The sequence below is a fragment of the Otolemur garnettii genome, unplaced genomic scaffold, assembly GCF_000181295.1.
Source record: "Otolemur garnettii isolate 467f Iridium unplaced genomic scaffold, OtoGar3 scaffold00090, whole genome shotgun sequence".
Lineage (NCBI taxonomy): Eukaryota > Metazoa > Chordata > Mammalia > Primates > Galagidae > Otolemur > Otolemur garnettii.
Window position 1 is genome coordinate 7667974 of NW_003852485.1, and position 17519 is coordinate 7685492.

At 36.3% G+C, this 17519-nt stretch overlaps 1 protein-coding gene across 1 annotated transcript in view; it reads right to left on the reverse strand.

The window, feature by feature from the left end:
* Positions 1 to 3226: 3226 nt before the first annotated feature.
* SPC25 (SPC25, NDC80 kinetochore complex component) overlaps positions 3227 to 17519 on the reverse strand; it is a 16773-nt gene continuing 2480 nt past the window's right edge. Inside the window, exons 3-6 of the mRNA XM_023516348.1 lie at positions 11185 to 11331; positions 9965 to 10069; positions 5136 to 5234; positions 3227 to 3365 (exon numbers count right to left, since the gene is read on the reverse strand). Of these exons, the coding sequence (XP_023372116.1) occupies positions 3241 to 3365; positions 5136 to 5234; positions 9965 to 10069; positions 11185 to 11331 (476 nt within the window). The 3' untranslated portion in view covers positions 3227 to 3240. The remainder of the gene's footprint in view (positions 3366 to 5135; positions 5235 to 9964; positions 10070 to 11184; positions 11332 to 17519) is intronic.

Sequence of the window (17519 nt, forward strand, 5' to 3'; positions counted from 1 at the left end):
TTCTCAAGTAGGTTTTTCTAGGATTTTGTATGAATGGAGTCTTTTACTTAGCCTGATATAGCTGAGTTTCATCCATGTTTTTGCATGTATTAGTTTTTTCTTTTTATCACTGAGTAATATGCCATAATGAATATTCATATTTACACTTCAGTTGCTTCTATTTTTTTGGCCACAGTGAACACTGTTGCTACAAATATACATAGTCTTCTTGTGGACATAGTTTTATTTCTTTTGGGTAGATAACCAGGAGCAAAGTGTATATTTAATTTATTGTCAGTCATTTTAATTTTAGCTATTCTAGTGGGTGTATACTAATACTTCCTTATGCTTTTAATTTGTATTTCCTTTGTGACGAACGATGTTGAGCCTCTTTCTATTACATGGTTAACAGCTATGAACTGCTTAAATGTAGTAGCAATTTAATAGTGTAATATGGCCAGATGAGAATACTGAACCACAAAAGGTTAAGTGGCATTTTTTTTTTTTTTTAAGTGGCATTTTTAAGGTCAGGTATCAATTTCAATAATAGAGCAAAGACTGTCCTACATCTTAATACTCAACATTTTTCTATAAAACCACGTTGGTGCCAAAAAAATAGAACTTTTCACAAAACAAGACTACTCAAGATTTCCCATATATATATCACATTAATTTGAATCTCAAACATTGCCTCTTTCCTTGAAGATCTTCCATTTGTTAGACCTTATCCTCAGCTGCTACTCCAGCATGCCTACTTGCTAAGGTAAGGGGAGAACTTGTGTCTAAACGAAAAACATTCTTCGTGCCATTCAGCATCACATTTTTCACACCCCACACCACAGTAACAAGAAAGGGGCTGATTTTAAATAGCTCCTATTTACTTACTTAACTGATGGATTCTTTTCTATTTAGGTAAAACTCATCTTGATTCAGAAAGAATCTTGTTCTCTATCAGCTTGTTACTTAGGCAAAAATTGTCAACAGAGCCACCTTAAAATGTCCAAACAACACAGCAACATGCGTGCAAGTATTAAGGGATAAGCCAGCTTTTTTCCAAAGGTATAGTTCTGATTCCCCATTAAATATTTTCTACTGAGTCTTGATAAGGTGCTCAACATTAATTCCTATTAAGCTTCTACTATGTGCCAAACATTATGCTAGGTGAGAGCTCAGCAGGCAATTTGCTGCCATGATACACAAATTATAATAAAATATAATTATCTCTGTACAGGAATTTTCTGAATTAGAAGGGAAGCAACACTTTCTCATTCTCATTAGCTTGAAAATTGAAACTTTAAATCCACTAACAGATTTTGTGCCCTTTTTTAAAACTTAATTTGTGATTGAGTTTAATTTTAGAGATCGTACTGTTCCATTTTATTATAAAATGTGGAATAGATTAGTTGACCCCATTTGGGTTCCATTTCAATTAGTGTTACTACTTGTGAATATTTTTTTCCATTTAAGAAAATCTTTTATCTTTATATCTTACACTTTATTTCCACATTAGGAAGATTTTAAATGCATAAAATTGTTGTTTCATTTTTACAACATACCATTTTAAATATAATATATAAAAAGCACGTCTATTAAGATAGCTTGTTTCGCCTTTTGTGCGTACCATCAATCATTTAAAGTACAACTTCTAACTTTAAAATGTAAGCTATTATCTTAATATCAGCTTCATAATATTTCTAGGTTGGTATATTATAAACCTAAAAAAATTGAGGGCTTTATATTTGATTCAACAGATTAAAAACTTGTGTACAAGTCAACAGCCCTTCTACTCACCATTCACATAAAGGCCTGAGTTGATGACTGGAATCTACATCCCTAAAACTAAACTTCTCGATGAGCCACTGAACTTCTAAAATCCAGTTACTCTGCTCATTGTTTCACTGAGATCTGCAGCTGCCTTGCCATTTTAGTGAGGCTATTTCCTCACTGCTATGATTTGGATATGGTTTATTTGCCCCACCCCCCCAAATTTCATGTTGAAATGTGATCCCAATTGTTGTATGTAGGGCTTAGTGGGAGGTGTCTGGGTCATGGGGGAGGCTCAGTTATCAACGGCTTAGTGCTGGTCCTCATCGTAAATGAGTTCTGGCTCCACTGGATCCCAGGGGAATTGTTTGGCACCTGCTCCCCCCTCTGGCTTGCTCTCTAGCCATATGATCTCTGCACACACCAGCTTCCCTTCCCCTTCAACCATGAGTGGAAGCAGCCTAAAGCCTTTACCAGAAGCAGATGCTGGCACTATGCTTCTTGTACCATTTGCAGAACCATGAACCCAATAAACCTCTTTTCCTTAAAATTACCCAGCCTCAGGTATTCCTTTAGAGCAACATAAAAATGGACTAGGACACTAAGGACCCAGACAAAAGATATTCCTTCCCCGCTTTCAAGAAAGTTTAATTTTTATTCTTAATAATTATGCTTCTATAGAGACACAAAAGCTAAATTATATCACGGAAGTTCAAATTTATTTAGAATCTTTAAGAACTTTGTCTTTACATACTTCCCTGCAATCTAGTATGGAACGGCAATAAAGTGCTGTTTAGGTGTAGCTCAAGGATTTAGTTGCGAGCCTGTCAAGTGATTTTGATCCCAACACTGGCCAGCCACGTGCCTTGAAGTTAGTTTAACTCCTGGCATCCTGGATTCCCTATCTATAGATTCCCGCTTTATACAGCAGAGTTATGGATTGTCACAGACTGTTGAGAATAGAAATGAGGAGATACAGTAGATGAGCCCAGCTTTTGACAGTGCTGGGCATGCAGGATGTGCTAAAAACACACTACCAATTATTTTAAGGGAGTCCGACTGCCAGGATAACCCCTAATCTTGGAATGAGTCAACTTCCCTGTTGAGAAAACAAATCAGTATCAAGTTTCATGGCTCTGACTGGGGTCCTCCCTCCAGTCAGCTCTGACTCTCTAGGACTGGAGGAGTCTGTGTTCAGTTCTGTCTCCCCCAAACTGGGGGCCCACTCCAGCCAGGTCCCAAACTGAAGCATTGCCATGAAAGTTATGTGACTGGTCTCTCTCTTTCTCTCGAAGTATCCTATCTTTTTGGACCATGACTGAGCACAGGTAACTGAAACTGCAGGAAACAAAACGGCAAACAACATGGGGACACTGTGACTTAAGCAAATACACCACACGGAAATGTTACAAAAATACCAGAGGTGATAGGTAGACAACAGATAGTGAGAATTCTTTTAAAAAGAAATACATGATAGGGAATCTATATATTTATACATTAATTATTAACCGTAGCAGTAAAAGCTTTCCGGACATTAGCAAGAAAAGCTGAAAAATTGTTGGTCTTCCTTACTTTCTCTTGAAGTTCTGCTAGGCATTCAAGGTGAGGAGAACTATCTGACACTAGAAAAAAAAAATCAAAGAATTTGAATGAGATTTTTCTGTGGCAGAGAAGTATTTCCAATTTAGATGCTCTCACTTGATTTGAATGTCAAGTCCAGTTTAATGAAATCCTTTGAGCATAAAATGATACACTTGATTTTCATATGCTAGCTATCTTTTGGACCTGTCCTTTCTTTAATTCCTAAATATTCAAATCTCAAGTACTATAAACTTGCTTTAAATTTAAACAGATGGTATTCAAGCACTGAAGAGCTTAGCGATGCAAAATGCCATTTCCCATCTCTGTAAATCTGTACATTTTCTTTTAACTTCCTAAACTGTTTTAACAGTTTAACTGTTAAGTCATTTTTCTCTGTAAAGCTTTGCCCTGACTGACTTCTGGTTTCCGGCCACTGCACAAAAAAAGAAAAATCTTCAAAGCCAATCCTTAATAACTTACAATTTTGGAAAGAAATATCTAATGTTCTACAACTGAAATGCAAGGCATTAGAAAATGTGGTTGCTATTCCAAGAGTGGTATTTACAGGGCCTATTAATCAAATGAGGCTCAAAAAACCCACAAATAACACTATGGCCCTCTATGGAGTTGCACCAGCTGATATACTGGGAGCAAGTCTCCAGTGAGGGTGGTCAAAGGAAAAGAATGATCCGGTTTTCTCTGCCATCAATCTCATCCTTTGTCCAAGGGAAGGAAATCCAGCAATATCAGATTTCCACCTCTTTGGTAAAGAATGCTTAGGAAACAAAGTCCATGTCTATAGCAGAGAAAGAACAGTAAAGAGCATTCAGTTCAAAATTTATCCTGTAGATTGTACTTTAACCTGCTGTCATATACCACCAGACTACGCAGTAATAGAGGAGAAAAATTTAGAGAAAATTGAAAAGCTAGTTAAGAGGTTTTATGGGCTTGCTTTTTAACATCTAGCACTCTTTAGACTGGAAGATAATTACCTAAAAAGAAAAAACCCCAAACATTTATATATGAGTTAGATTCCTAAGATATAAATTCCATTAGAATAGGGATAGATTCACCAGGGCACGGTGGAGCACTAACTTAGCAATTCATCTGAGTATCTGTCAGCTATAAATGCTATAAGATGATAGCATGGGTGTAATGAGCTAAGGACTTTTTATGGATTCTAATAAATTAAGTATTAGTTATATAGGGGCATTAGAAGAATAAAAAAGATAGATATATTTCAACTCTGTTCTTGTTCACAATAGTATTAGCAATCATACACAATCTTCATAAATCAAAGGCTTTTGGCCTACTGTAGAATCAGTAACTAACCTACATTATCAATGTGTGAGATTTTCAGGGTAGGATAGCTTTTTGAAAAAAATTTTGGGGGGGAAATAAATTATTAAATTCTGATGATTTTATATTTGATTTCAAAATCACTTACTAGAATAAATTATAATATTCACATTTAGGCAGACATACCCTTTAAAGCTTTAGCTTTTTTAAAAGTTCTCTAAAAAGACAATTCAGATTTATGAAATGCAGGGATCTTGGTTTTTTAGCCTTTTCAGTCACTGTGGTACTGTGCCACCCTGAAGAGACATTACCTCAAATTTAAGACACCTAAATAATATCTCTAAATCAAAACCACAGTCACATCCCTTAGGAGACTGTATCCTGAGAAGCAAGACTAGAAAAGGAAGCAAGCTTGTGAAATGCTACTTTCCTTCCTATTCCTTTGTACTCAGATTCAATTAACATTTTGGGATGCCAACCTTAAATACCAGCTCAGTGACATCGGTGCATACCTTCATAGTCCCTTGCCTCATTGAGATGCAGACAAAACATAAACGGGCTCTCAGGATTCTTAGGGTCAATATTAGTGAATATAAACTGCAATTTATCACCTGAAAAAAGAGATTAAATTACTTAATACCAGAATATTTTAGTATGCCAAAGCATGCACTGGAAATAAGCTTTCTTTTCCTGTCTCTAATCAATATCTGTACTGCTAAGTATATATAGTCACTTACCCAATGTCTCCAAATGTAAAAGTTATAAATTAGTTTCAAAATACACTGTAGTTTAAATGCCACACAAAAACCAAAGCCAATGAAAGAAAACATAAATCTGATTTCATTAAAATTAAAAATTTTTGTTCCTTAAAAACATTACGAAGGGAAGGAAAAGACAAAATTTTTGTTCCTTAAAAACATTATGAAGAGAAGGAAAAGACAATCTAGAACTGAAAAGAATATCAGAAAATATTAGAAACCATTTATCTGATAAAGACTGAATATACATGATAGATTTAAAACTCCTACAAATGAACAAAGAAAAACCATGCAATTTAAGAATGGGTTAAGGATTTGAGTGAACATTATTCCAAAGAATACATGGCCAATAAATACATGAAAAGATGCTCAACATCATTAGTCATTATGTTACAGAAACAGGTGAATCAAAACCAACAGACTCTCACACCAAGAGTACAGGGGAAGGAATCTATTAGCTGGCAGGGACCCAGCAGGTCATGAACTCTAAAGCCCCGAGCCCCCTGAGTTGTTCCCACAAAGCTCTCTTATACTGCTCTAGTAAGACATATACATGCTTGGTTACAATTACAGTTACAGATGTTAGGTCATGGGAAATTTTTAGTTAGCAAGCCAAAAAGTCATAAAAAAGTTAATGATTAATATTTCTCAAAAAACCAGAGTGATATTATCTGTTACATAGTCTCTGTCAAGGTTATTCCTATTTAGTACATTTCTTAAAGTTCTTTCTTATCTTTGGAGGCTGAGTTCTTCTGCAGCTGTTCTGCTGCATTCTCAGGACCACCAGGAAGTGTAGACTTATTTCTCCTCAATTAAAGAAATGCAAATCAAAATGACAATAAAACACCATTTCACACTCAGTAGGATGGCAGTAAAATAAATAAACAGAAAATAACAGTGTTGGTGAGGATGTGGAGAAATTAGAACCCTAGCACACTGCCGGTGAGAATGTGATATGGTATAGCCACTATAGAAAAGTTTGGCAAATCCTCAAAAAGTTTAAATATATAATTATTTGACCATATGACTCAGCAATTCTAATCCTAGGTATATACTCAAAAGAATTGAAAATGGAGATTCAAACAGAAAACTGTAAGTCAACATTCATACCAACATTAATCATTAACTCATTAAACATTAATCATTATAGCCAAAAGATGAAATAACGCAGTGTCCGCCAACAGATGATAAACAAAACGTACTATATATGTATAAACACACACAGACAGGAGAATATTGTTCTGCCATAATGGAATGAATTCTGATATATGCTACAACATGGATGAACCTTTGAAAATATAATACTAAGTGAAATAAACCAGACACACACAAAAAATACAGTATATTACATGATTCCACTCATATGAAATATGTAGGATAGAAAAGATAAATTCCTAGAGACAGAAAGTAGGTTAGAGGTCACAGGTGTCCTTAGCTGAGAACTGTTTTTATGAATTTCAGTAAATTAAGGATTATTTATACAGGGGCATGAGAAGAATAAAAAAAATAAATATATTTCAACTCTCTTCTTTTTCACATTATTATCATATATATTCTTCATAAATCTAAGGCTTTAGCCTACTACAGAACCAGTAACTAACCTATATGACCAGTGTGTGAGATACCAGGGGATGGGTAATGGAGGAACTGGCAGTTCCTCCTTAACGGGTAAAGAGTTTCAGTTTGGGGTGATGAAAAATTTTGGAAATAGATAGTGGTTGGTGATGGTTGAACAATATTGTAAATGTAATTAAGGTCATGAATTAAACACTTAAAAATGGTTAAAATGGCAAATTTTATATTATAGTTTATCACAAAAAAAGGATTTTTAAACAAATTTAATGTTTTTCTATAGCTACCTAAACTTAAAGCCTATATTCCAATAGATCTGCAAATGCTCCCAAAGAAGTAAATGCTTTGTGAAAATTCAAAACAGCAGCCATGAAGTATAAATTCATACGCATTTTAGCTTTTTTCTACAGTATAACTAAAAAAAAAAACCTCACTAAAAATTTTTTTCATTATAAAACGGAAACTTTAGAAACCTTAAAAAAACTTGTCATGCAATCAGTTTTAGAATAACATAATTATGTTAGCATACCGACCAGGCCGTGTTTTTTTTTTTTTTTTTTTGAGACAGAGTTTCACTATGTTGCCTGGGCTAGAAAGTAGTGGCATCATCACAGCTTACCACAACCTCAAACTACTGAGTAGCTCGGACTACACATGCATGCCAGCAGGCCCAGATGATTTTTCTGTTTTGTAGAACTGGGTCTTGCTCTATTGCCCAGGCTGGTCTCAAACTCCTGGCCTCAAGCAATCCTTCTGCCTCAGCCTCCCACAGTGCTGGGATTGCAGGTGTGACCCACCACGCCTGGCCAGTATAACAGATTTTTAAACTGTTAATAGTAACGAGAGGGATATGTGCCAAAGAAGAAAAATCTCATAAGATACTCAGACAAAAATGAAGGGTTATAATTTGGGCTTTCTCTTCCTTAAAATATTATGTCCTGATTTGGTATGCTATGACAAAGTTCTATTTTGAATCTAAAAACAACTGTAAAGGCTTAATATTGGCTGTTTAAATGCAAACTAAATGAAAAAGCACCTTAGGATGACAGTGAATATAGACTTAGAGTTCAATGAATCACAAGTTCATTGCTGGACCTTCCATTTTCTATTAACCAAAAGGTTAATATTTCTTATTAAAAACTCATTCCAATTGGTAGGAAAAACACCAAGATCACTAGGTATATGGATAAAGGACTCACACAGGCAAAGAAAAAATATAATTCATAAACAAAGGGAGGAAAAAGTGGTCATCTTTCATAAATAATCAAAGAAATGTAAGATTGGAATGGTGGCACATTCCTACAGGCCCAGCTACTTGGAAAGCTGAGGCAGGAGGATTGCTTAAGGCCAAGAGTTTGAGGTTGCAGTGAGCTATGGTGAAGCCACTGTACTCCAGCTGGGGTGACAGAGTGAGACCTTGTCTCAAAAAAAAAATAGAAGAAACGCATTTTTAGGAAAAAGTTCTACTCATGCCTATATAGCTGCCCCCACTCTAAATCTGGCAACAATACAATGAAATGAGTTCTTACATTGCAGAAAAGTGTACATAAAAGAGATAGGAGGACTGAGACTGTTATCTTTAGAACCTTAGGAAGGCCTGCTTGCCTCATTAGCTCTTGGCTAGTGGATCTTGGATCCTCAAGACCACTCCAGGTTTGAAGATTCCTTAGGAGGATTCACTCAACATAAGGTTGTATTCAGGACTATAATTTATTACAGAGAAAAGATGCCGCATAATCAGCAAAGGGAAAAGATGCATGGGGTAAAGTTCAAGGAAAACCAGGCACAAGCTTTCATGTTTCTAATGAGCTTCCCAGTAGAGCAGTCACAGTTCCATGCAGAAGGAATTAAGCACATCCTGGTAGGACTCTTGAAAGCTCGGACGGTTTCCTCTAAGTCTTCGCCCCGTGTGCTATTTTCCCTTTGCTGATTCTGTTTTATACCACTGCAATAAATCTTAGCCATGAATTTGACTATATACTGGGTCTGACAAGTCCTCCTAGAGAATCATCATACCTGGGGGCATCTTAGCCCCAATATAGCACACATTGCCATACATGAGTCTATATACATGTATACGTTGACAGCCATTAAAACACTCATGTGCTTTAACCTAGTAATTCTTCTCTGGGAAACAATTCCATGAAAAGTATACCAAAAAATGTAGAAAACAATATTCACTGTCACACAACAGTCCTCCCCTATCTATCAGGGATGTATTCCCAAACCCACAGTGGATGCCTGAAATTGCAGATAGCACTGACCCCTGTGTACGTGGATGCTCCCCAACTTACAAAGGGGTGATGTCCTGATAAACTCACCATAAGTCAAAAATGCACTTAATATCTCACAAAACTCCCTGTAGAGTCAAAAAATTGTTTTAAGTTGAGTCATCCTAAGTCAGGGACCACCTGTACCATGTTTTTTCCAACGTACATACCATGATAGTGTTTAAGTTATAAACAGTAAGAGATTAACAACTAGTAATAAAATAGAACAATTAAAACAAGATATTGTAATAAAAGTTACATGAATATGGTCTCTCTCAAAATGTCTTACTGCACTCTACTCATCCATTTAATATTTTCAAGAGTGTGGATAAGAGTGGATTACTGCATTTCTAAAACTACAACATCCTGCCAGAATCCAAAGGTTAGTAGAAGCAATATATGTATTAAACAATAGATAAATGACTGAATAAATTAAAAATTACTGCAAAGGCCATAGGAACTAGAGAAATAATAACAACACAAGGCCACTAAGAACAAAGAACAAAAATTATTTGCATGTTGACAAACATGCCAAAAAAATACATTTATTAAAATATTTAAAGTGAATAAGCAAAGCATCATTAACTGTGCTAATGATTTTAAAAAACTAGTTTTTTCCTATTTTCTGAAAAGTCAATGTGGTCATTTATTTTAGTTGAAAATATTTTTTAAATTCTCCTCTGCTTAAGACAAGACATATTTTTCTAATCTCCTATGTTTTACTTATATTAGCATACTTACCATAAATTTTTCGAATTTCTAGTCCAAGCCGATCTTTATACAAGTCTGCAGATTTCTGCAGCCTTTTCAACTTCTCTGCATTTGCTTTGTTGGCAGCAGAAATAGCTATGAGGAAAAAACATACACAGGATCAAATATTTTAATTGACACTCAATGCTTATTTTATTAGTTAAACTATGAAAACAATGTGAAGCCTATGAATCTACTTACAGTTATTCTGTTTCTCCCTCTACCAATTAGCAAAAAAAGCTTGTTTATTCAGGTTGGAAAGAAAAATTGCTCAAGAAAAATATATACGGATAGTGAAAGGAATATGTCTTATTCTATTTTATTATACAGTTTTGCCTTTTTTATTTTTCAAATGTAGTAGCCTGAATATATATGCCAGGGATTTGCATGGCTGGCTGGCACAGAAGTAGAAAGACTTTATACTTACATGATTTTGCTTTTTCTGGACAGCTGAGGATACACTAATTGCATCATGGGAAAAATATTCTATTCCTTTGAGCATAACTATTTCTCATGAAAGATCAGCCTTATTTTATGCTAGTTGAGATTTTTTTTAAGTTACTATAGTAGACTCTAGGAAATACTTATCATAAGAGAAATAACTTCACAATTTAGATTTGGATAAGAACTATATAAGAAAAATCATTAACAAAACAAATTTTTCTATTTTCAAGAGATTTGAAGAATTGGTTACTTAGTTTGTGGGCAAAAAAAAACAACAAAACGATTCCTTCCTAAAAAAAGCATTCATTTGAATATATATTTTTTTTTTTTGACAAAGAGACCTTGCAGTATAATCAGAGTGCTTAACGATATATAGCAGAGAATGTATGGTCAATAAATTATGTTGCATAATATCAATATTGTACAACACCAATAAATGTAGCTACATAAATTACACTATGGCTTCTCCATAGCAAATCTTATTTAGTGACACTGTTTCCTACTCTGCTTAATTAAACCTTCATATCGGTTTCCTTATTACTAGTTATATTAGAAATCCAAGGAGAAGTCCCCAAAACAAAAGAAAATAAAACTCACTTAGCTAACTTTAATGACACCTGGCAGAGATGAGCAGCTGGTTATGCCCTGAGGCACTATAATCTATTTTTTTGCAAATGGCTGGAGCAAGCAAGATACACATAATTGTGAATCATCACCACTTCCAAATTTAGATTAATGCCTTAAATATGTTTACAACTGGAACTTACTTTCCTTCTTCCTAGAATACTCTTCCTTAAGATCCTGGATTTTTGCAGTCACTGCTTCCAATTCCTGCTTTTTGTCTTTTACTTCAGCAATCAACTGTAACAAGTTATCTTTTTTTTCTTGAATGATCATATTCTGCTTGCTGATCTCTGTAAGAAGCACCAGGTATTAGCTAAAATTTGTATGCTAAGCTCTCTAACATATATCTAAGACCAAAATTTATTGACTTTCATAAGGTTAATAAAGAACATTTTGATTAATAAGCATTTCTTAATGGTTTAAAACTTATAAAAGACCAAAAAGAAAAAAAATCCAAATCTATTCTTTCCGAGTATCTTTGAAAACAAAACTGAGACAGAAATGCTTTTTAAAATGAGAATACCAAAATTAATCAAAGAAATGGAAAAACAGAAACTCATGACCCCTGAAGCTATCCCCCTCCAAATAAGTACTTAACAAACCCACTAACAAGAACAAACTCCAGAAGATGGCTTTACACAGTGCTTTGAGGAAACAGTTCATTCTAAGCCAATATAAATTATTCTACAACACGTCAAAAAGACAAGAAGAAATGAAAGAAGGTAGGCAAATCTTACAATGTTAGCATAATTCTGAAATTAAAACTCAGTAAAGACAGCAGCAGTCCTCTACTCACAACCATATAAACTAATCTCACTTTTTATCGAGCAGATATAAAAATGCTCGATGAAATGAGAGCTGACGTTAAAAAGAATCCACTAAGAGCCACTATAGTTTATTCTAAAGATACATAGTGAAGGTGTAATATTAGGAAAATCCATCATATAAACAGGCAGTGACATTTTATAAAAATTTAGCACTCACTCCCACTACTGATTTTTAAATTAGAATTAAGGACATCTCTTTAACATGATAAAAGCAAAACAAAAACCTTTCTAATCTCCTGATATATATTTTGCATTTCCAAAAGGAATGAAATAGATGCCTTTCAGCACTGTCATTTAGTATTTTTACTAGAAGTTTCTGGCCAATACGAGATAAATAACTGGTAAAACTGCTGAAAAGTAAAACAATTATTTTCATTTTGTGTAAACTGACATCTATCTGGAATACTCAGAAAAATGTACTGAAAATCTACCAGAATTTGCACTACTTCATACCACAATGTTGATATTTTAATCTCAGTGAATGCTGGAATCATGTTCTCAATGGCATCTAGAATGGTATATCCTTTCTAGGAGGTTTTTAATGTGCCCTCTCCAGATCTTTTGGAAGAATCACCATCCATGGCAGCTATAGCCTCATGAAATGTCATTTCTTTTTGGCAGTTTTTGGCTGGGGCTGGGTTTGAACCCACCACCTCTGGCATATGGGGCCAGCACCCTACTCCTTTGAGCCACAAGCACTGCCCAAAATGTTATTTCTTAAATAATAAGACTTCAGGCCAGGCTTAGTGGCTTACGCCTATAATCCCAGCACTTTGGGAGGCTGATGCAGGAGAATCACTTAAGCCTAGTAATTCAAGACCAGCCTGGGCAATAGAGCCAGACTGTCCCTATAAAAAATAAAAAATTAGCCAGGCCTCCTGGTACAACCTGTACTCTAGCTACTTGGGAGGCTGAGGCAGGGAGATCACTTGAGCTCAAGAGCTCTGGGCCATATAGTGAGGTATGATTCCACCACTGCACTCCAGCCTGGGCAGCAGAGTAAGACTCTATCTCTAAAAAATAAAAAATAAATAAGACTTAAAAGTAGAAATTACTCCTTGGCTGATGGGCTTCAGAAGAGATGTGTTAGCAGTCATAAAAACAACAATCTCCTTATACAACTCCATCAGAGCTCTTGGGTGACTAGGTGCATTATTAATAGGCAGTAATATTTTGAAAGCAATCTTTTTTCTGAGCAGTAATTCTCAGCAGGGGGCTTAAAATACTCAGCACACCATGCAATGAACAGATATGTTGTCTTCCAGGCTTTATTCTTCCATTTCCAGGGCACAGGTAGAGTAGATGTAGCATAATTCCTAAGGGCCTTGGGATATGGTAAATGAGCACTGGCTTCAATTTAAGGTCACCAGCTGCACTGGTCCCGAAGAAGAGAGTCAGCTGTCCTTTGAAGCCAGGCATTGACTTCTCCCCTCTTACTACGAAAGTCCTAAACTGAACATCCCCCAGTAGAAGGCTGTTTCATCTACTTTGAAAATCTGTGTAGTGTCGCGGCTTCCATCAGTTTTCTCCGCTAGATCGTCTGGATAACTTGCAGCAGCTTCTACGTGAGCACTCGCTGCCTCACCTGGCACTTCTGTTATGAAGAATGCTTTCCTCAAACCTCACAAACCAACCTCTGCTGGTCAGCTTCCAACTCTTCTTCTGTAGCTTCCTCACCCTCTCAGGGCCTTGCTCTGGGCTAGGCTTTAGCTGAAGGGAATGTTGTGATTGATTCGATCTTCTGTGCAGACGACTAAAGCTGTCTCTGTAACAGCAGTAAGGCCGTTTCACTCTCTTAGCACTGGCATGCTCCCTGGAGTAGCACTAATAATTCCTGTCTAGAACTTTTCTCTCCCATTCACAACTTGGCTGTTTGCCACAAGAAGCCTAACTTTTGGCCTATCTCAGCTTTTTTTTTTTCAGACGGAGCCTCAAGCTATCCCCCTGGGTAGAGTGCCATGGCATCACAGCTCACAGCAACCTCCAACTCCTGGGCTCAAGCGAGTCTCCTGCCTCAGCCTCCCAAGTAGCTGGGACTACAGGCGCCTGCCACAACGCCTGACCATTTTTTGGTTGCAGCCATCATTGTTGTTTGGTGGGCCCAGGCTGGGGATTCGAACCCGCCACCTTAGGTGTATGTGGCTGGCACCTTAGCTGCTTGAGCCACAGGCACCGAGCCTCCTATCTCAGCTTTCAATGTGCATTTTTCACTAAGATGACTCATTTTTAGCTTTGATTTAAAGTGAGAGATGTGCAACTTTCTTTGACTTGAATATTTGGAGGTCACCTGCAGGATTATTAACTGGCCTAATTTCAATATTGTTGTGTCTCAGGAAATAGGGAGGCCCGAAGAGGATGAGAGAAGGGAAATGGCTGGTCGGTAGAGCAGCCAAAACACCAGCATTTATCCATGAAGTTCACTGTGTCCCATTAGTGAGGCTCTACTCAATTACAACAGGAACATCAGAGACAACGGGTCATAGATCAGCATAACAGATACAATAATAATGAAAATGTCTGAAATACTGTGAGCATTACCAACAAGTGACAGAGACAAGAAGGGAGCACATGCTGCTAGAAAAATGGCCCTGACAGACTTGCTTCACTTGGGGTTGCCACAAACCTTCCATCTGTAACAATCACCATATCGGGGAAGCACAATGAAACAAGGTAGGCCTCACCCCAAACACAGGCTGTTTATATGTCTCGCAGATATTAGCCACCATTCCATTACCCTCTCTTGATTCTAATCCTTCCACCTGCCTGCCTTCCCCAGGTCCCCCCCACTACCCTTCAAGTCTTCCTGGTCCTCTTGAACTCTCAGCTTCTGCAGCTATCCACACTCCTCCCTCCTTCTCTCTCTCTCTCTCTCACACACCCACTCAGAATAAAAATAACAAAGCCTGCCCATAAATCTGGCTGGACTTCTCTGTTGGGAAAGGGAATAACACTGGCAGGCCCACTCCCTCCTCTGTTGCCTGGAAAACAGTACAACTGCTGCTCATTGGAGCCCACTGCCCAGAGACAGTGGTCCCAAAGTGCCAGTCAGGAGGCCAAACAAGACAAGAAGGCACAAAAAGCCTAAGAACTCTAGGGCAGAGGGCTCTAAGTTCAGCTATGCAGAGCCAGCAGAACTGGAGTGGTACTTTATAATGTGCTTATGAATTTTTGAATGAAATATTTCCTTTTATTAATATTTAAATGAAATAATTTCATTATTAATTAAATATTTTCCTTTTACTAATATTTAAGTGAAATCTGAACACTTTAAAATCAAATGCCAGATATTCAGTTATCCAAATGCCAGTTACTACAAGTAAATATGGGTTCCAAGGATAATTGATTTTAGAAAACATTTTCTTTTTTTTTTTTTTGAGACAGATTCTCACTATGTTGCCCTCAATGGAGTGCCATGACATCACAGCTCACAGCAACCTCCAACCCTTGGGCTTAAGCAATTCTTTTGCCTCAGCCTCCCAAGTAGCTAGGACTACAGGCGTCCACCACAATGCCCGGCTATTTTTTGTTGCAGTTCTCATTGTTGTTTAGCTGGCCTGGGCTGAGTTCGAACCTGCCACAAAACTTTTTCTTAAAGTTAAATAAGTTACTTCAACTTAGAACTTGTGACGACCTTAAATACCATGAACCTTCCAAAGGGAAATATACTACAGTCTGTTCTGCAAACTGAACCAAGCATGAAATTCTCAGTGGTTAAGGGACATCTCTCAAGACCAGCATTCCTCAGGCAACAGAGAAATCTCATTTACAATGGTCATAAACAAAACATTCAGGAATAACCTAGATCAAAAAATATGCGGGCTCTGTATGGGGGAAAAATCTGGAAAACTTGCCTGAGACACATATTTGACCTACATATAGGAAGAGACATTTTATAATTCCAAATATTCTAAGGATGCTAATATTTCCCAAATTCAGTTCTATTTTTAACTCAGTCCCAGTGGAATTCGGGAAGAGAAAGTAAGGATCTAAGAAAGGTTTATTTATCTGATAAATATACATCTGAAAATATTTAGCCAAATACGGAAAGAAAAATATTAAGGAAGGAGACTTGCCCTACCAAATGTAGCATTTGTGATGGTGACACTATGATACAGTGGTGGTGTACTACTTGAAGAACTGACACATGTCTCAGTAAAACAAAAAAGACATCACCAAACGAATGTTGCCATATTTAGGAAGTTAATATGATAATAAAATATCATCAAATCAATGGCCCAGAGGTAGATCATATCCTAAAGAGTGATGAAATCCAAAATAAATTCTTTATTTATTAAATATTTAAGTACAAAAGAAAATCTTACAACACCTGAAAAGCAATATCCATGAATATAAAATTAACTGTAAGGGAAAAGTTATTTTTACTGAATGGCAAAAAGAAATCAAAGAGAAAGGCACAGGGTTACATAAAAATTAACATGCATATGAAAAAAATTCATATTGATTCAAATGAGAATAAAACTCTACTATATGCTAGGTATATATTTAACATCCTATACACATATTTATACAAATTTACTTAAGTTTTACAATTATATTATTCTGCAGGTCTCACTGTCTTTTAAAACAGCAAAAGATTCAGCATTCAGTTACTTGACCAAAGCTGTATTTGCTAAGATGCAATAAGCAGTAAGCCCTGCATTCAAACTCAGGTCTTGACTTCAAAGACAATGCCTTTTCATTAAACTATACTCTTCCTACAACGTATAAGCATTTTAACCTAAGGAGGAAGACACAAGTACAAACTCCTAAGAAAAAGACAGACAGAGGTATCAGCAGATGAAGCACAGAATGCAGATAGTTAATAAATATGAAAGAAGATTTAACTCAGACTAATCACAGAAATACAAATAAAGCAGTAACATTCCAATTTTCACTAGAACAATATTTACAAAAATAATAGCTAGTGTTGAGAGGAATGCAAGATGCTAGGGTCCTTCTAGAAAATACTTTTGTGTCATAAGACAAAAGAGTCTTAAAGATATTTATGTCCTTGGGCCCAACTGTTTCATTTTTAAAAGTCTCCCAGGGAAACAGGATATGTACAAATATTTCTATATATATATATATATATATATATATATAAAGGCTTTTTCAGTGTTTATAATGATGAAAAACTGAAAATATCCTGAATGGCTAACAAGTTATGGTATATCAATAAAATGGAAAATATTTTCAAAGAATTCGTTAATGGGGGAAAAATCATTCACAAAGCGGAAAAAAAGAAAAAAATGATAAGTTATCAAGATTATTATGAAGAATTTGTTTAAAAATCTACATAGCCTAATATGAAGGCAGTAGATGATCTAATACAAGGTGGTGGGTAGGAGAATGAGGGATGGGGGAGGGAGAAGGGGATGGGGGTCGCCGGTGTATGACATACCTCTTATGGGCGGGACACAATTATAAGAGGGACTTTACCTAACAAACACAATCAATGTAACCTAATTCGTTGTACCTTCAACGAATCCTGAACAATAAAGGAAAAAAAAAATCTATGTAGCACATGAAAATTAAAAGCTAGGAAATCATTTTGTTAAATGTGGTTCTCGGCTCAGCGCCTATAGCTCAACCGGCTAAGGCGCCAGCCACGTACACCTAAGGTGGCGGGTTCGGATCCCCAGCCTGGACCC